Raw genomic sequence first — 20,535 nt, forward strand, 5'->3', positions numbered from 1 at the left:
TTACATTACAGTTTAAAATCCACCCCTTTTAGTAATAAGAAAGAGATATAGTACAACAATAGTTTCTAAATATTCCCAGTGGGCAGAAGAATTACAAGAGAGAGCTTTTCGTAGTAGATAATAACCGAAAAGTTCCCAACATAGAAGGATGTAGCGTGTAAGTAATGCGCCACAGGGGATTTGTGCACTCAAGAATATCTCCTCCATTTCATTTCAACCCCCTCCACCCCTTAACATTGAGGGTATATATAGTGAAGAAACTCCATGCAGAGGAAGGTTTGGGTAATATTCACCATAAAATAATTAAGCAATCTTTTCACATTCCATAAATTCTAATGAGGATGTTCTCGGTGTTTTCTCCTGAGGACATGATTCCATGGGACGTAGTACGTGTACTGAAATGTGTTAAAATTTCTTTTCAAATTTATGCCTCACCTTTTTCCGGGATTTTCTGGCTTTCCCCTATGGTTTGCTGCTCTATTTTTCCCCCCATCTCCCCGAGACATTTTTTATGAAAGGATGAAAATAAGAATGAATTGAGGAGAACTTTCCTTTTAAGGACGTTCCACATAAAACAAATTATTCAAAAGCAAAAAGTATTTTTATGTAGTAAATTTTATGTTCAAGACAACATTTGGATAAATTAAATTTTAGTAATTAATATTTACTTTTTGTTTTTGTTCTAATTGAAGCTTGTGGGATAAAGGAGTAATTATATAAGAAGTTTCTGTGTCAAAATATTTTGCAAAGTCCCAGAATATTTATTCATTAACCTGGATTAACGTCTAGCTTCTTGGTATAAACACACATATTTTTTTTTATTTTAATAAATAAAGAAAAATTTTGAAGTATTTTATTGTATGTATGAAGGTATTTTAAAAATGTATTTAAAGTATAATTTAAATCTTCGAGTTGAATTATTAATTATGTTAATTAGCTTTTTTTAAAAAATTAAATTTAAAAAGCTCGATTTTCAAGAGAAAACTAATTCTTTAAAAGCTTCACTTTCTGTGGAATAAAAGTAAATAAATCAATTGCATAAAATTAAGCATAAATCCCCGATTGGGCTAGTTGTGGTAGCTTTATAACTATGTTTATGTTCACTGTGTTTTGTGTGATGTATGTACAATCATTTCAAAAATTTATGCAAAAAAAAACGACAACATGCGAAGAAAAACAATGACAAAATGATTAATTTATGGTACACATCCCTGTCATGTTCCGTATTATTTATTTGGTGAATTTTGTTTGCAAACTCAACCATCAATACATTCCACCCCCACCCATCCAGAGCTCTCTCCGCCCTCAACCCCTTTGGCTACATAGAATTTTTATGCAATCACCGAATGGATGAGAAAAGTTTTTAGAAGCTGATGAAAGATAAAATTTTAAATGCCATAAATTTGGGTGATGCTTTTGGTCATTTTTCAAAAGCTCCCCACATACATTGAGCTTTTTCCCTGGACTTGTTCAAAAAGCTAATATGTCTATTTGATGCTTTTATGTGTTTGAGGGGGAACGGGTGCAGAGAAATGTCCTTTTTGTGCGGAGGAGGAGGAAATTTTCAAAAAAAAAGTCTCTTCCCTCGAGAGTCAGAAGAGAATATAAATTACTTCACCATTAGATTGTGGGGAAAGCTTTTAAGTATGGAAATTATTTTTAAAACATCCCTCCATCCCTCACTAATCGCAACACAAAGTCCCATGCAAATTCACCGCAATTCATCACTCAAAAGCTCAATGGTCTTCTCCGCAGTCAAGGGGGATGAAAAAAAAATATGTGACTACTTTTTGTGGCGGCGAGCTTTAAAGTATTCCTGTCTGACTCTTTACTCATACACACATATGTATTGTACATAGCATAAGAATAAGAGAGAGAGAGAGAGAGAGAGAAAGTGGGAAAAAGGAAGCTTCCGTGTCACGGCAATTGCAATAGGAATTTCCTCAAAATATTTATTTATCACAAAAGCCACCCCCGCACACACAACTTTTGGGGAGGGTTGACAGACAGTGTAGCCAAAGCTTTTCTCTGCTTTTGATCCATCTAATGGTGGAAACTTTTTATTATTCTTCACCGCTAGTTGCTGAGCTATAGTGAATAAACATGTCTTACTTGTGAGGAGGAGGAAATGTGTGTGTGCTGTGTGGGAAAACCAAAGGCAAGATGTATTTTCTAGTATGGTCGGAATTTTCTCAAAACAATTTTACGCGAAATAATATGTCTGTGTGAGGAAAAAGAGAGTGACTGATTTATGATTTATGACACAATAACAAATACTTGAAAGAATACAAGAGTTTTCGATAAATTCTCTCCCACAAAAAAGTGTACAGAGACAGAGCTTTTGTGTAAACGTCATCAGCCCCTGTGGCTTGATTACAAATACGAGGGGTGAAGGGGTAGAAGGCATGGGAGGGAGAGGAGTTTGTTTATATGTAGTAGAACTTTTGTAAAATGAAAAGCACGTCCAGAGAAATTTCAGGCGGATTTCCTGCAAATTTTCTTTTCGTATTTTGGGAGGAAAACTCCGCAAAGACGTCTTTCACTTTCTGCCTGCACAAGCCCCTCCACCCTCTCCCTCTCTCACACTCTTTCTGCAAACCCTCCTTTTGTGCTTTCAAACCCAACCAAAAGCTGCACCATAGCATTTTGGGGGAGGGAGGGGGTGTGGTTGTCTACCTGTTGCGGCACAATTAAAATTGAATCAAGGCAACTTCTCACCAAGCAAGTGGCTTTCCACTCTTGGGTATCATTCCCAACTATATAGTACTACAGCAAAACCATATTCCACTCTCCATCTCTCTCCGCAAAATTACATTTACGTCATTGCTGTAAAGACGACCCCTTCGGAGGAAGACTAATTCGATTTAACAAGGATACAACACCAAACGTATGGTCCTTTTGGGCCCTAGTCTTTCAATGGGTCCCCAATTTAAATTGTTTACCTATTTATGGCTACATATGATTACTACATAAATCTCCTCTCAATAACTAAAGGAACTTATTCGGCACACACACACACCTAATTTCCATCTAATACCATCCCTCAGTCATCTCCATTAGATATACTGCATATTATGCGGAGAAAATAGCCATAGGTCTCATTGAAATTGAATAGGGCACACAATCCCTTCTAAGGCATTCAAACTAAGCACATTTAGACACCTTTTCCATAATAAAATCTCATTTCAAATTTCTATTATTCTCCACAGGAACTATTATTCTTAAGTAAAGTGCCTTTGGAGGGTTCAAAAGAACAAGTAAATTGACTATTGAAGAGGAATTGTATGCACGTAAGGAGCTAGTTATATAGCTAAATATTCTGCTTTAATCATGTAATTTAAATTAAATTATTGTAACAAAGCTTTTCAAACAAAAAAAATAGATAAAAAGGATTTTTTTTCCATTCAATTCTTTGCCTTGAGAGAAATTTATTTTAAGATTCTTAGTTAAAAAAAATAAGGCATTTTGAAGTGATTTTCCGGTAGCTTTTTAAAGCTCTTCTCCATAAAAAAAAAAGCTTACAGATGAATTATAAATAGTATTGCCCTGGTATAGAGGTACATACATTTTTTCCAAAAAAATTTTATAAAACTTCTTTAAAATATTATCATAGTCCCTCGACAAAAATAATACAAAGGCTTTCAGTAAAAATATTTTGTCCGAAAAAGTAGGAAAATATTTTTTTCTCGGAAAAATTTTTCCTAATAAATTTTTTTCCTTGAAAGCTACATTCATCCCCTTTCCAAAACTGCCAAGGTGAGCAAAATCGGAAAAGGGGTTGATTTTTAAGGGTTGATTGAAGAGAAAGTGGCATTTTCTGTCTTGATCTACTAAATTGACTACCAAAAATCAGCACCTTGATCGATTTTGATCATCTTGGATTCTTTGGAAAGAGAAAGAGTGTAGCTATCAGAATTTTTTTTTTTGGCAAAATCGGTTAGTAAGAAAAAAAGTTAGAAATGATTTTGTGAGAAGAACCTATATTAAAAAAAATCAATTTTAAATGAGTATTAAAAAATTTTTAAAAAGAATTTAATAAGTGTTTTAACCAATTTTTAATATAAAATTCATTTACTACGAGACCTTAATATGTTTGAATTAATTTTTAATTTTAGAAACATGCCAAAGTTTTTCATTCAAATTCTCAAAAATATTAATAGAATTCATGAGAAAGGCATCATACGTATTTTTTGTTCTGAAATGTACTTAATCTAGCTTATGCAAAACCAGTGATATGCATAAGATGGAATAAAAAGATAATTCTCCCTTCTAATACTGAGATTTTTTTTATATAAATTTTCCTTTCTCGGAATTTTATATTTTCTCTTTAAGATTTAAAAGCTGTAGCCAAATGCATAACTAATGGATAAATGCATTAAAATTTACAATTTAAATTACGAAAGAAAAGTTTGCAAATAATTTTGTTTGAAATTCACTAATTAAATTCAATGAAATTTTCATTTGGAAATACCTTTGCATGTCTAATTATGGAATTTAATTAATTTTAGCTTGGACTTTATGTAGATAGTTTTAAATTAGTTAAAACTATATTGAATTTTTTATTAAAGTTATCTCAGTAAATCTGCAAATTAGTTCCTAATTCTATTATTCTTGTAGGAGCTTTTTATCCCAGCTTCCCTTAAGTGTTCCCTACATTTCCCTATTGAAATTCCATGAGTTTTATGAACGAAATTCAGCTCAATTTTTTTATTTTATTTTATTACGGGTTCCACAGCTCAATTTTGAATCAAAAAATAAATAAATTAAAAATATTAATAAATTGTCTCATTTTTATGTTTTTCTGTAGAAAAAAATTTTGAATTTCTCCTCATCAGATCAGATCTTTCTTTGATTTAAAAAAAATCGATTTTTTCTGCCCAATTTTATGAACTTAATTATGTCCTAAAGCTTACGAAATTTTATTTGAGTTCTCTTTGAGCTTTTTTTCTTTCATACAAAATGCAGAAACTTTGGAACCTTCATCAAATTCCGTTAGCCTCTCTTCTGCAAATCCAACAATAAAAAAAGACTTTGAAAGTTTTTAGCTTCTCATAGTGAGTGTTTATTTGATAGACTTTCTTTTTTTTGTCAACTTTCTTTTTTACAAAAAAAGACTCTGAAAAGTTGTGAGTTTTACATCAAATTGGGATAAACTACATAACGAGGTTCCACATCATACAGATTTTATTTTCTTCAGATGATTTTTTGTACATTTTAAGGTACGATTACACACTACTAACTGGAGTTTTTTGTTTCATTTTTTTTGTATAGCTTAGGATCAACCTAAGATCTAACGCTGAACTACGAAAGGGGCCTTCCTTCATATCAGATTCATCTTCTTTTAATACTTTTATATTTTCAAATAGATTTATTAATAAAAATGCTCTGCATTTTTTTCTTTTACTTATTTTTAAATTTTCTTTTACATTTATAATCTTCTGTTCTAGGAACGTGAAATTCGAAGTTCTTGTTACAGAGTCTACAGCAAAGTTCGAGCCGTAGATTTTATTAATTTTTCTTTTCAATATTTTTTTATCTAACGAAATGCAATCGTTTGCTGTAGAAAGTATAATTTAGTTCAAAATAGTTTTTTTTTAGGAAATTAGAAATAAAAAAATTCGGAGATGTAGAGCATTGGTTTAAGACACAGTGAGTATTTTATGTGGGTGGTGGTGGGTGGTCACGACTTAGTGCTATTTGAAGAGGATTCGTCGAAAGGCGCGCCGGAAGTCTTTGTTGAAGATTGTGTAGATGACGGGATTGAAAGCTGAATTCATGTAGCCAAGCCAGAAGGCAATGGCAAAGGCTGTATCGGGTATTTTGCAACGATCGCAAGTTGGTATGAGGATGTACAGGAAGAAGAAGGGTAGCCAGCATGCAATGAAGCATCCCATGATGAGACCAAGTATCAACGTGGCGCGCTTCTCCTTCTTTCGCGCCAGGCGTCGTTTCTCCTTCTCTGGGTCACGCTTCTTTTCCCCCTTCGTGATTACGGGCTCCAATTCCGTGGCATTCTGGACGGCACTCACGTCCGTCCGCAGGGGGTAGCGACGTCCAAAAATGGGGTGGAAAATACGAAATTTGGAGGGTTTAACGGAGGAACATCGACTCGCCACCCCGGAATCCGAACTCGATGGGTCAAACTCACTAACCATGTCACTGTCAACGCCAACGGAGAAGGCACGACAGCGCATCGGGGCGGTGGTATGCAGGGCAATGGCACTCATCCCATTGGTGGTTTGCCGTATAACAGGAAGTACTTGGAGGTGAATGGTGGAAGGCTCTCTAAGCGTATTCGTGTCACCAAATTGATTCTCAGCGTCTGCGATGCTCGTTGTATCCTTGTTTGAGGACTCCGATGCTAGGTCGCATGTCACCACAGGTATTTGATTTGTGGATGATTCAGTGGTGGCTTGATGAGATTCAATTGTGGCAATTAGATGGGGGGAAGAACATTCAGGCACTGTTGGCATTGGACGTGTATTGTAAGTGACTGAAGAGAAGAAGTTGGTCGTCTTTGAGATGGTTGGTTGGTTTTTTTTTTATGAAAAGAACAAAGATATTCAATTAAATGCTAATCTGCAAATTCTCACACTCATACTATCAACACTACCCGTCAAAAGTTTCCGGGCAAGCAAAAATGATGTATTTTTGAAGGCAAATTTCAAGTGGCTATATCTCCGACTGTGGTCAACCGATTTTCAAAACTTTATTAGTTTTATAAAGGTACATTTCTCACCTTTCCAAAACTGGTAAATTTTTGAAAATCGGTCAACCCGTTATTTCTTGGCAGCTATTTTGGTAAACCTAGGTAAAAGCGTTTTTTTCACAATTTCACAATTTTTCTCTTGGACCTCTTGCATCTCGGCCAATAGTGCACCAATTTTGATGAATAGAGTATCGTTGGAAAGGTAATTAAATCCCTTTTCCAAATCTGGTAAATTTTTAAATATCGGCTAAGCGGTTCGGGCGTGGCAGCCATTTTTGTGAACCATAGTGAAAAAATACACTTTTGACTATATCTCAGCTTGTGGTTGACCGATTTGAACAAACTCGGATTCAAATGGTAGCTAATCATGTCCCCTAACTTTAAAAAAAAATCATCTCGATCCGTCACGTGGTTCTTTTTCAATGTTTTTTTTTTTTGAGTGATCCCTTATGTTACAAATAGGGTACCATAACTTAATTCGTTGACCATTTAATTTTTATAAGTTACACTTGGCCCAGATTTTATCAAAATTAAAAGTAGATATTATCATCTAAGTTTTCTTGGTGGAAATTGGCGTAGATGGATGAGATGTCAGAAGGAAAACCGGGGATCGCCAAGTTCTTCTCCCATGGGAAAGAAAAGAAGATTTTCTTGCCCAACGTTTCGCCTCAATGCGAGGCTTCTTCAGGGGGTCAATCTTGTCAAAATTCCCATGAGAACGTCAAAAATAATTTCGACGCCTCGATAGACTCTCGGCGGCTTCACCGCAACCCGCTTTTTCGTGATGTTTTTTGTGAAAACGTTAATTTTTCCTTTTAATTTTCCCCGTGGCGGAGGCGTCGAAATTATTTTTGACGTTCTCATGGGAATTTTGACAAGATTGACCCCCTGAAGAAGCCTCGCATTGAGGCGAAACGTTGGGCAAGAAAATCTTCTTTTCTTTCCCATGGGAGAAGAACTTGGCGATCACCGGTTTTCCTTCTGACATCTCATTATCATCTAACTTTAAAAAAAAAATTCACTCAAATCCATCAAGGGGTTCTCCTGTAATGTCATTTTTTGTGAAGCTTTTAATCTGATAAATTCAAATAATAAATCAGATAAATTCAAATTCAAAAATTTATCAGATTTGGAAAGGGAATTAAATTACCTTTCCAATAATATTCTATTATTTGTCAAAATCGGTACACTAGCGGCCGAGATGCAAGAAGGCAAAGCCAAAATTTGTGAAATCGTGAAGCCTTACCAAAATAGCTGCCAAGAAATAACGGGTTAACCGATTTTCAAAAATTTTCCAGTTTTGGAAAGGTGAGAAATGTACCTTTCCAAAACTGGTCGATTTTTGAAAATCGGGTAACTACAGCCGGAGATACAGCCACTTGAAATTTGCCTACAAAAATACACCATTTTTGCTTGCCCGGATACTTTTTTAGGGTAGTGTATGTATATAGCAATACTTGTTCATCAGAATTTCGAGATGGCTTCTTGATCCCACGTCGTGCTCGCCGTTTGGCCGCATAGTAAATTCTGATGTACACGAATACCATTATACAGCTGGGGATATAGAAGGAACCAAGAGCTGAATACAGGACATAGCCAACATCTTGACTCAGCTGCGTGAAAGAGAAAAATGAGAAAAAATATGAAAATTTTATTTTTTTAATATTCTTTCATCCATTCTACTACGTCACACTTTCCTCCCACAGGCAGAAAGAGTTATGAATGCAAGACGAGAAAGCTCGCCCCACATAGGACCGTATACGTACATAGTTACATTGAAAGGTGAATAGCATGGAAAATTATGCAATGGCGCCACACAATATTTTAGGATGCGTTTGAATATTCATGAGATTTGTTGTTTTGCAAAATGCACAGAGAAATTGTGAATTAACTTTGCGAAAGGGTTTGGTGTTTACATTAACAAAATATATCCCCCTTCACATTGCATTCCACACCCCACCTTCTCCCGTGCACAGAAAGCTTTAGAAATTCTCGCATATGAATCATTCATTTGCAGAAGAAAAAAAAGAAAAAAAATGTACATTTGTAGATGAATTGCCTTTCTTTGGAATTAAAATGAATAAATTTATATAAAAATGACATTTTTTTTTTACAAAAAAGCTTTACATGCTACACGCACATATTTGCAGGAGCGTAGGGGAAGGCTTTTAATTTTTTTAAGGAATTTTTTTTGTTAAATTAAAAGCGATTTAAGAGTGAAAGCTTATGAAGATTAAGATTGCTATAAATCAATTTATAGAATAATTGTATTTTAATTATGTTTTAGCTTTTGACAATTCGTTTGTGCTCTAATATTTGGTATTTCTTTACTAACTCTTGACATTTTATTCCGAACATTTGATAATAACTTAAAAAGAAGCCTGATCTGTCTGAACTTTTCATGGTATTTAAAGTTCAAAAAAACCCTTAATTATCTACGCCACTGCATATTTGACACATATTCGTTAAGGAATTTAAAATTCAACACTTATATTTTCTTAAAGAATTAATCAATATTCTCAACAAGTATGTATGTATATAAGCATTATGCATTTTTGTCACGTTATATCCTATTTATAATTAATGTAATTTAATCCTTTAATTCCTTGAGAACTTTGAGAAGTTGATTTTTTAATTCTTTAACTCAATAAAGCGTTTAGGGCTGAGTTAAAATAATAAAATTTAATTTAATAAATCTTCTATTATTTTTAAAAATATCTGAATCACCACAATCTCTCTATGTAGTAACCCCATTAATTTTTTTTTAGATATTAATCAAAATGGAAATTCTCACAGAGGACCCCCTGCAGTTTGACCTAGAAAAATCCACACTAAAAATTGAATTTGTCTCTGTACGAATGATTTATATACGAATGAACATCCCACTGGTGGCCAATTTATTTTCCATTCAATATCGCTTATTCGTTTTTTTTTTGTTCCTTCTTCATTTAAACTATAAAGAATGGAGTGGAAAGTCACCTAATTGAGAAGCAAAAAAAGTTTCATGTTTGAAATTTAATAAAGTGAATCAAAAAAAAGTGTCAAGAGGGATTACGACAATACTCTTTCACGAGAGGAGAATTTTAATTGTGCTGCCACTTTTAGTGGTCTCCCAACGGGGAAGAGAAGTGGCTAAAATAATAAATTACTTTGTCAATCCCGGAATGAAGAATACACACACCGTGTAGGTACAATCCACAATGAGATTTATAATTGATGGATATCCCGCTGTGTTGGTAAAATATTGCCATATGATACATAAGTTTTTCTCACGCCCACTTCGGAAGCTTTTCCGCGTGTACACCAACTTCATATTTCTTTAAGGGAAAGGTGTCAAAATGGAGGTACGTGTTGTGAATATTGCAATGAGACTTTGTCTCTGTTTTAACTACAAATTACATGTCATAACTCAGTGGGAGAGAGGGTGCTTTCCGCCCCCATCTAATGGCAATGAGTGAGTGACCGCTGTGCTTTTAAAGCTTCCTATTTTTTTTTTCTTATAAAATATTCTAATTTTATCAATTTCTACCCGAAGGAAGAAGTTACTTTAAATTTTCAAGCATTTTAAAAGCTTTCAATCATATTTAGAATTCTCGGAAAAATCCCAAATAAATTTCAGAAGCTTGGAAAAATTTCGAAAATCTATCTATAAACTAAAAGCTTGAATGACGTTATTTCTCGGTAACTTTTCAGGTAGTAGTAGATTAATTGGAAATCACTGGAAAACATTTTAAAGTTTTTTCTTTATATATTCATTCATGCTCAATTTTCCTGGAATTTTCTTCTACAATAAATTGATTTATTTAACACAAAATTTAGTGAAAATCCATTTAATTCTTTTCAATAAACATAAATTAAAAACTTACAAACAGAGATCAAAATTCAATAGTTTAAGCTGTATTCAGAGCAATGTATAGCCCCCCCTGCCCATAAGAAAAAGAAAAATACAGAGAATATCAAAATGTGCTGTTTAAGCTGGTTGATTGAGTCACAAAGCATATAGCGAAAGGGAGAGATTGAAAGCTCAAAAAGAAACTCAAAGCTCAATTGAAAGCAAAGCAATAAAAAGTGCCTAAAAGAACTTATTTTCTTTTTGTTTTCCATTTTTTACACATCGATATTTTTTCATCCCCCAGGTATATGTATATAACGATGAGATTCACGCTGTACTCGTCCTCTTTATGACAACATACACCTTCGCTTTTTTTTCCCTGCTGTGTCCTCTTCACTTTGTCAGACATATTTACGGCAGTGAAGTGAATTTAGACGAACGGATCAATCCATTTTTTTTGCCTGTTGGATGTGTCCTCACTTTCGTTTCAAAAGCCTCCAACCCTCATTGGAAAAAAAAGAGGCGAACACAAAAGGAAAAAAGAGACGCCCTTTGGGAAGGGGAGGGTGAGAAGCGTAAAATCCCATGGCAAGACATCCCGAGAAAACTCCATCATTGACCAATTTCATGGCACCTGGCAAACCCGTGGCAACTCAATATCTCATGTTCAATTTGCCATCAATCATTAAATTTCATTTACTCCTTCATTGAAATTCAGCTATTTTGTACACGTTTATCCTAGGTCTTTGCAAGTTCTACCGCAACCCCCTCAATGAGATTTTTTGTCCTTTTTTTCACCCACCCGCCCCTCATCCACCACTAGCCCAAACCCTTGTGGCACCCAACACGTGGATCAAGCAGTTTAGCTGCTGCACAGAGTTGATTATTTCTCAGAAAGTATAGATTTAAAATATAATTTTAAAGGTTTCGTTTTAAATATTCAACATGTTTCTTTTAATTAAAAAATCGTCTTTAATTAATTAAATTATTGATTATTTTAAACTAATTTTTATAAGGTTCATAAAATGATTTAAGGATGAAAAAAACGTTGAAGTTAAAATAAGAAAATTGATTATTATAATAGTACAGTCATACCCCACTTAATTAAGTATTGGTTAAACTCTTCTCATCCATTGATTTTAATACGAAAGAAGAGTTTAACCAGGACTCTATTAAGCGGTATTGGACTGTATATTTCTTTATCTTAATCTTTAATCTAGGATATCATTAACTCATCACGCGAGTTTATGACGTTCAATATCACTTTTCGCGCGACTTCTATGGCAAGGAAAAGAAGTCAAGAAAATTTATTCAAAGGATTCAAACCCCCTGCGAGCCATGCTTTTCCTCAATATAGGATATTCATGCATATATACATATATGTAATATAAAAAAAGGGGTGAAGCATGGTTGATAATAATTTAACAGCTCCCCTATAATATATTCATATTTTATTGCTGTGTCACGTTTTCCATCTACCACGCAAAGGTGGTTAAAAGGAAGTTGACGGAACTCCCGCACAGAAAGGAGTTGATGATAAAAAGATTATATTTTCTTGTCAGCATAAAAAGAAAAGAACTCAAAAATATTTTTTTAAGCTCATAAACCATCTTCCCGTTTGATTATTTAAATATTTTCTCAGGCATGAGGACTATGGTCTTCAAAAGCTTTTTACATCAATATTTTTGCATAATTAATTCCTTTTGCAGAATTTCCTTGAAATTAATTAATTGATGTGATTTGTGTGATGATTAATAGAAGAATTTGGTAATAAGAATGTATATACGGAGGATAATTAAATACGATGATTGGAAAATGCCTGGAAGCTATATAAAAATTTTCAATTGATGTAAAAAAAAATTGAAAAAGAAAAATTGATGAAAACCCAATTCTGGAAAATCACGTCGTAACTTAATCAGAAAGACAAGTTTGAGAGTTGGGAGCGTTGATGAATTGAAAATTTTTAGGGGAGAATGTGGTTAATGAAACTTTTATTAGAATTTCTAAAATTATTTGTAAAATACCTGACAATGAGATACCACTGTCATAGTCAGGTACTACGATTCAGACTTATGGGGGTGAGTCCGGTCCGTACGTCCCCATGGCCCACGAGTAACTGAGCCAACCGTACTACGGTGGTTGGGAGAGAGAGTCACCTTAAGACGCCCGCCAACCCCACACACATAAGCCAATCTGTCCTATACCATGACAGTTAGTACCAGCGGTACTACATTCGGCCATTCCTGACTTTTGTGACGTCCTCGGCACAAGCTAGGAAAAGCAAGACAGATTGACCGAATTTTCCCGTGATCTTCGACCAGTATACTTCGCAATGAATGCGATAACAACTGCGGTCCTTTGTATAGAGTACAAGTCTGTATTAGACAACAACTCTTTGCACAAACTGAAGATCATATCAAAATGTTCCAGTGGAACCTCTTCCGACCAGTATACTTTGCAAAGAATGCGATAACAACTGGGTTCATGTGTTCTAGAGTGCAAGCCCGGCACAGTGGACAACAACTCTATAGACAACTGGAAGAATATATCAAATTGTTCCTAATGGAACCGTACTTGGTAGTCCAAGTACACAAGGGTTCTGTTTGATTTAGTACGCCAGTGCACATGACACAAAATCATCACACCCATGAACCTACAGAAGGTTCTCTCAACACAGCTTTCGCCATGTTACTTGTTTCTCATGGAACATATGTCTAGACTTAGCTTACCCAGTTCCAGGAACCGTAAGCTCGTTCCATAGAGACTAGTGTCTCCGAGAAACCATTCGCCGTATGACTAACTATCAAGAACCTTGGATTGATGTTATTCAATACGACACTTCAAGTTTTCAACGTAACAGGCCCACCATGCAAGCATGATGCCTCTCCGCGAAAACCTACTCGTCATGCCTTATCTATACCAGTAGCATTTACTCACAGACTCATGAATCTCTATATCATCTAATCAACGAAGACTCATGAATATTGTCTTTAGTATTAACTGGTTGCATAGATACATGACCTGAATGTCTTGTCTAGCTTACAATGCGTCCATTGATCGCCCAGACCTACATTCCTATTCATCCATTCTACCATATCTATTGACATCATGTTGGTACCTTGCCTCATCATAATGGTTCTATGGATGCTTGAAGAGCCAGTTTATCACAGTATTTCTACTGATCACATAAACAGAGTGAAACGCTCTTCCATGTGCACAGGCCCACATCTCTTCTCCTAATACCTCACTATGCGAAACAACCATTTCAGAGAACTTCCCTTCGCCCAGGTATTAAATGCTGTGAAAAGCATCGCTCAGAAGAGAAACTATCTTTACGCCATAATGCCACTTATCCGTTTCACTAACATTGCAATCACTAATTCTATGCTTCCCAGTGAAACGAGTTCTCCATGTACACTAGCACATCTATTTTTCTCTCCGATACCCTATTGTGACCGAAACAATAGAAACAGATTTATTTCTTCTTGATTATCCAGTGCTTCTGTACATCGACCGAGGAGATCACTTCACGCTACACTACTCATCAGCCCTTGCCACTTGTCCCTCTCTAACTATCTATGCTTCACAGCATACCTTGACTTGTGGAACCGCTGACTCCTGTAGACGTATCCAGGAATTCCAAATTATCACTCTCACGACTACATTGAATCTATCCACATTTCCGAACTTATACGTTCCGGTGTCAATTCCTAAATACTGAAGTGGACTTATTTCCTATTGGACTTTCCCTGGTGACTCTTCCTGCGCACAAAACCCTCAATTCTTTCCCCTCCTTTTTCAATGAATCTCAGAGAGTCTCCTGACGATTGTTTGAGATCTGTGCGCTCTTTTGACATTTCCAACCTTAATAGAATTTAATCTTCAATTCTTTTGCAATTTTCAGCCCCAAAATGTAGAAATAATTTTTCAACAAACGAATAAAACACATTGATTATAATTTTTCCTCATTTTTTTTCATCTGGCTGAAAGGAAACTTGCAATTAAAAAATTCTCATAATTTTTTATCCAGTCGGGTTTCATCTCAAGATGATTTCCAATACAATTTTACAACTCTCAATGCATTGCCGAGACAAGGAATAATTTCACATATTTTATTCCTAAATATTGTAAGGCAATCTTGCCATTAAATTCTCTAAACATAACATGTTTATACATATACATAAACATAAAATAAACATTAAGAGAATAACAGGGGTTGAAAAGCGCTTTTCAGGGTTAAACATTGAAATTAAATTCAATTATATCAAGATAGCCAATTTGGAGAATACCACTCTCCAATCTAAAAGAAAATACTTGCGATTTTCCCTTTTATTTCTTTCGCATGCCTTTTGTGCATGCACTCCTTTTGCTGCATCCTGTGCTCAATCACCACGCAGCCAAATTCAGCTTCCCTGCTGCATGTGTGTGATGCTGCCGCCGGTTGACACGTTGACACGATGACTTCGTTGGTGTGTGTGTGTGTTGCTGGTGTCCTCGATGACATTGCCACTCAGCCGCTCACGCTGCTGCTCACACACACACACACACTTGCCGTGCCTGCGCGCGCCGCTTCATCACACATACACGCACTTTTTGCGCATGAAAATGTCAATTTTTTTCCCACTCGCGGCGGTTTTTCCTTTGCGAAAACGTTTTTCGCATCGAAAGAAATCACGACGCGACTTCCCATGACCCGAAAAAGCCCCACGAAGGACTTTTTTCCGCGCACATTTCGCGTCTGGCAAACACAAAAATTGCCAAAATGTCACTTTTTTGACGCGACTTTCACGGCTTTTTCGACGCGTTTTCCCACAACACGACACTTTTCCGGACAAGAAAACTATGAACGGCACTCACGGGTGCCCCAACGCGGTTTGTTCATGCCACGAAAGTCCCAAAACGATGGACTTTTTCCGCGAATTCCACACGGTGACGTCAAAGTGACGCCATGGAATTTTCCACTCGCGAATTCGCACAAATCACGCACTTTTCCACTTCCGCGAACGAGTTTTGGGCTTATCCCACTTCTGAATTGTAAAATACCTGACAATGAGATACCACTGTCATAGTCAGGTACTACGATTCAGACTTATGGGGGTGAGTCCGGTCCGTACGTCCCCATGGCCCACGAGTAACTGAGCCAACCGTACTACGGTGGTTGGGAGAGAGAGTCACCTTAAGACGCCCGCCAACCCCACACACATAAGCCAATCTGTCCTATACCATGACAGTTAGTACCAGCGGTACTACATATTTAGGAGCTCTATTGAAATAATTTCCAACCTTTTCAGAAGCTTTTGCTAAGTATATATAATATGTAAAAGCTTTCAAGAGAGAATTTCGATTTTTCCCCTTGAATTTTAACTGATATTTCATTACAAAAATATCAAGTTAATTAAAAACTTTTTCAAGGAAGTTTATTTCAGAATTTTAGAAAGGATAACAATGTTCTGGATTCTCTCAATATTTGCGATGGAATTTCTCAATAAATTCTCCGAACAATTCAAAAACAATTCAATCATGAAATTATAATAATGCAATTTAATATACAAAAAGGATTTAAATGATTTTCTTGTGGATTTAAATTGATTTGAGTAATATGAAATGATTTTCTCTTCTTAACTGTATGTGTGTGTATTTTTTAAAAGCTTTCACATTCCCCGTACCATCCCTATATAGTATGTGAAGCTGCCAAAGTGAGAGGTTTCAAGTGCACCCCGACGCCCCATTAGCTGGATGTGGAGCAAGTTGGGAATGCTGTAACATTATTCCATTATTCCCTGGGGTGATGAATCATCGCACTTTGCTCTTTTGCTGAAGATATTGATTTTTTCACAACCCCCTCTTGCCCCCAAGCCAACATTCTCTCAGCACCGAATTCTATTTTCAGAATGTTCTTTAATCTTTAATTTAATCGACTGCGGAAAATCGGGAAAGCTAACCCCCTCAAAAAAAATTTATTTTGGAGAATCCTCCTACGTCAGAGAAAATTGGGTGTTATTCATAAGAGCGACAGACACAAACATACATAATGTAGGATATATAGCACCAGAAAGCACCTGACTTTACCCTCACCTCCCCTCTCGGGTGTATACGGGAGGGTAGAAATGACAATAAATTATGTGACTCAAGTGCATAGGTCAGGGTTGACTGAAGCGTAGACAAGAAGATCAAGTGGTGGAGGATGGTCTATAATTGACAGGATTTCTCATTTCTTACTTCTTCTTGGATCGTATCGTATATTGCAAAGTACATGAATTCAACTTGAAATTCAAGAGAAGAAAAAAAGTGTGAGGGAATCTTCTTCCCTGGAGAGGTCTCACACGTGCTTGTCAAGGGGCTACAACTTGAAGGCCCCCCCCCCCCCCCCCCAAAAAGGAGTGTTTGTCTGGAAAAATTGAGTTTGTCGATGAGGGAAATAATTTGGTGAAATGTTGGGCTCTTTTTTGCACTCAACTTTCCGGTCAGTGAACTTCAATATTTACCAAGCTAAGTGATTCGAAAAATAAACCACTCAGGGGGTATTATATTTACGTCTGATGGATGGAAAATCCCAATATGGTCCTTTAAGTATTTATCTGCAATATGTATAAAGAGAAAATTCAATTATACGATGAGTTTCTTAATTCTTTTTAAAATTGAAATTAATCTTGTTGTGAATTGAATTTTCGGTCTTTAAAAAAGTTTCTAAGTATCTGTCCTGTAATCTGTTAGAAAATATAATTTTTTTTTAGCTTTTCTGAAAGCTTCAAATAACTTTTCATCTTTCAACACCTTTCTTCATCCTTTTATTTTCTCAAATTATTCTTAACCCTTAAAAATCTGAATCGAAAAAAGAAAAATAATTATCTTATTACAAATTATTTTTTATACGGCTTAAAATATGTATCGAAAGGAAAATAATAAACACAAGGAAAATTCCCAAAGCAGAAATTAAGTGAAAATTCACCCCAAAACAATCCACAAAATGACCTACTTTTGCAGCAATAAATTGAAAATACGAATCAATTAAATATAGTTAAAATATTTATTAAATCCGTGTCTATTGAAATTATATTTCAACATGCTAAAAGCTCCTTTGAGCTTAAACAACTGCTGTGTGTTCTCGTTGTATAATAACAAATCAAAGAGAAAGAGATGATGTTTAATATTTTGTCTATATGCTACGGCACACAATGGTGCAATTAATTGTTTTGTGAGTCATCCACAATAGCATCAGGACGAACATCAAAATGTAATAACAATTGCTAGTTGGAGAAATTTCACATTTGTGATTCTTCAGGCGGGAAAATGTTGTAAGAGCTGCTATTCTAGTCTTGTTTGGCATGCAATTTCGCCTCAACAGAAGATGCAATGATGCTGTGTATATAGCTGCAACAAAAGCTTGTCATCCCAGGGAGAGAATCTCATGCAGCACAAGCCACATTTTGCAAACCAGCAGTACCCTCTAGTGTCCCCTCTTATACTCTAATTACATATCAATTGTCATTCCTCCACTTTTGTTTGGAGATAAACAAACTAAACGATGAGTTTGTTTGTGCAGAACGAAGGTGGGGTGGGGTGATTGTTTTGGTGAAACACTGATATCGTATTTTTGCAATTGAATTTGTGCGGCCAAGGTGAAAACTAGCCCCCGCGTGTGTGGCCTTTCCCATTTGCATTGATGATTTGCTTTTTTGGGCGCACCAACTCTCTCAATTTGTTTACAAGTTGGCTACCACACTGTGTGGAAATGTTCACTCTTTGATCATTGTGCAGAATTTTAAACACCCGCGCGCCACGTCGTAGTCAATCAGACGGAAATAGCACAAAATGATAATGAAATGGGCAATTTTGGTAAGGGGGGAGGGGCGTTTTAAATCCCCCCAAAATTACATCAATTAAGTATTCTCGTCGACGTGTGAGGAAAATTCTCACGGCCAATTTTCCATTTCACAAATTTTTAATTTCTCTCATTGCGTGGGAAGATTTAACTTTGTGTTAATTGGAAAATGGATAATCCACACATTTCCCCGCATACAATTTTCCCGCGTGAGAGAGACATGAAAATCATTTGGAATTAGGACAAATTGGGAAATTTCTTTCCATTCAATTTTTTTCCTCATCGATCTCAACAACAAAGGAAACACATTCTTGTACGCGCCACCATATTCACTAAGTTCCCAACATTGAAAGGACATTTAAAAAGCGAAGAAAATAGCCAAGTAAAAGCAAAGGTGGAGGAGGGTGAACAATAAGAATTCAATATTATTCCCCTTTTCATAATACATATGTACATACATACAAGAAAAGCTCCTCATTGTGGGTTTCTCATCCAAAAATCTATTGAAATTTTTATGGATGAGTAACAATTGCATTTTCTTATCGAAGAAATCCTTCGCATCATACATTGATTGTTCAGGAAAATTTCATTCTCAAGGGAAAATTCATGTTTTCCATTGAAACTAATTTCGAGGGGTTATCGCACACACACACAAAAAAATCTCTTCCACAAGAGAAACTATTTTAGATAAAAAAAATTTACATAAAGATGCTGTTTTGCTTATACAACCGATGCGACCTTTTACAGAATAATATCGGAAAACTCTTGAGCGAGAGTGGAAAAAAAACAATGGAAAATTAAATAACATAAAATCAAAATAACATTCATATCCAATTCTACCCATTCTAGCAATAACGCATAAAATACGAAATAAAATGGGAGGGAGGATACCTCCCACAAATGAGGGTTATTGGCAAAAGGGAATTGCATTATAAGGACAACGGGGAGTGGAGAGAGATAGTGAAAAGAAATTGAAATTCGATTTTGTATCCCACAACACACGAGTTATTTTTTTACACCACAAGAAGAAGGGGAGAAGGGAAGCAAATGGGCATGAGATGATCTCATGGAGACGACGATGCTCTCATGGCGAAACAATCCCCAAAATCCATGGGAATCGTTCATAATGTGCATGTGAGTGAACCCAAATGGTTGGAATGAGTAAAGGGAAGGTATGTTGAGGGTTTTATGTGTAGTATACACACCAAAGACCATGACCCCCACACAGCATTTGAACATGAAATCATTTTCATCTCTACTGGCAATGTGTTCCCTCGCACTCCCGCCCCAAAGTTTACATGGAAGAGGTGTGCGCCCCATATTTAGGGGAAGGCGTCCCTAAGCCGATTTAGCTTATCCCCTCTTAACGGAATGATTAAATCTTTAGTCGTCAACTTGAGAAAGTGAGAGAATTTCAAGAAAAAAAATATGTCTGTTTATATTTTTAGAACTTTATTTTCTTTTTCTATAAGGAAAAAAAGAAGAAGCTTTTGAGCTTTAAGAATTTACGAGGTACCTATTTAAGAGGGAATGAATGAAAAATTTATACAAAAAGTTAGGTAGATAGATAATTTTTCATCATTTCAATAAGAGACGAATTTAAGGAATAATTTCTACATCTTTAAAAAAATGACTTAGGAGACGGTAAAAAATAATTTTTAATTAAAAAAAATTAAATTCATTGAGATAAAAATTCTATACAGTCGTGCTCTCGTGGTCGGACCGCTTTCAATAGGACCGCTCGGTGGTAGGACGGCCTAAAAGCGGGGAAATTTGCCTTCGCAGTGGGACAATTGGTACCTTGTCTCCGCAATAGGACGAAGGGGAAGATAAAGTTTTCACCTCCGTAATTAAAATTCACCACTGATTCTAGAAACTTCCAAGAACACGTCCTTAACAAAAAACATATTTTTCCCTTTAATTCACAAATAAGGCTTTTTTAAACTTATCTATTATTTGTTTCTTTAAAAATAATTATGAAAGAACCAATTTTTGACGAATTTATTGAAAAAAAATACTAACTATTTTCATTATTTGGTATTTCATATAAATGCGTATGTGAAATAGTTGGTATTCCAAATAAGAAAAACATCTTCAAATGAAGAAATCTCTGCAAAAAAAAAATTAAATTCGAACTTTATTCAGGGACTTTTTAAACAATAATTTATTTCC

General features: G+C 35.5%; 1 protein-coding gene across 3 annotated transcripts in view; it reads right to left on the minus strand.

Annotated features, from left to right (window-relative positions):
- Nucleotides 1-5,030: 5,030 nt before the first annotated feature.
- The window catches only part of LOC129788185 (alpha-2C adrenergic receptor-like), a 44,430-nt gene continuing 28,925 nt past the window's right edge, over nt 5,031-20,535 (minus strand). For all 3 annotated transcript variants that reach the window (XM_055824243.1, XM_055824242.1, XM_055824245.1), the window contains exons 4-5: nt 8,167-8,322; nt 5,031-6,515 (exon numbers count right to left, since the gene is read on the minus strand). In XM_055824243.1, the coding sequence (XP_055680218.1) occupies nt 5,694-6,515; nt 8,167-8,322 (978 nt within the window). In that variant the 3' untranslated portion in view covers nt 5,031-5,693. The remainder of the gene's footprint in view (nt 6,516-8,166; nt 8,323-20,535) is intronic.

The sequence above is a fragment of the Lutzomyia longipalpis genome, chromosome 1 (genome assembly GCF_024334085.1).
Source record: "Lutzomyia longipalpis isolate SR_M1_2022 chromosome 1, ASM2433408v1".
NCBI classification, from domain to species: domain Eukaryota; kingdom Metazoa; phylum Arthropoda; class Insecta; order Diptera; family Psychodidae; genus Lutzomyia; species Lutzomyia longipalpis.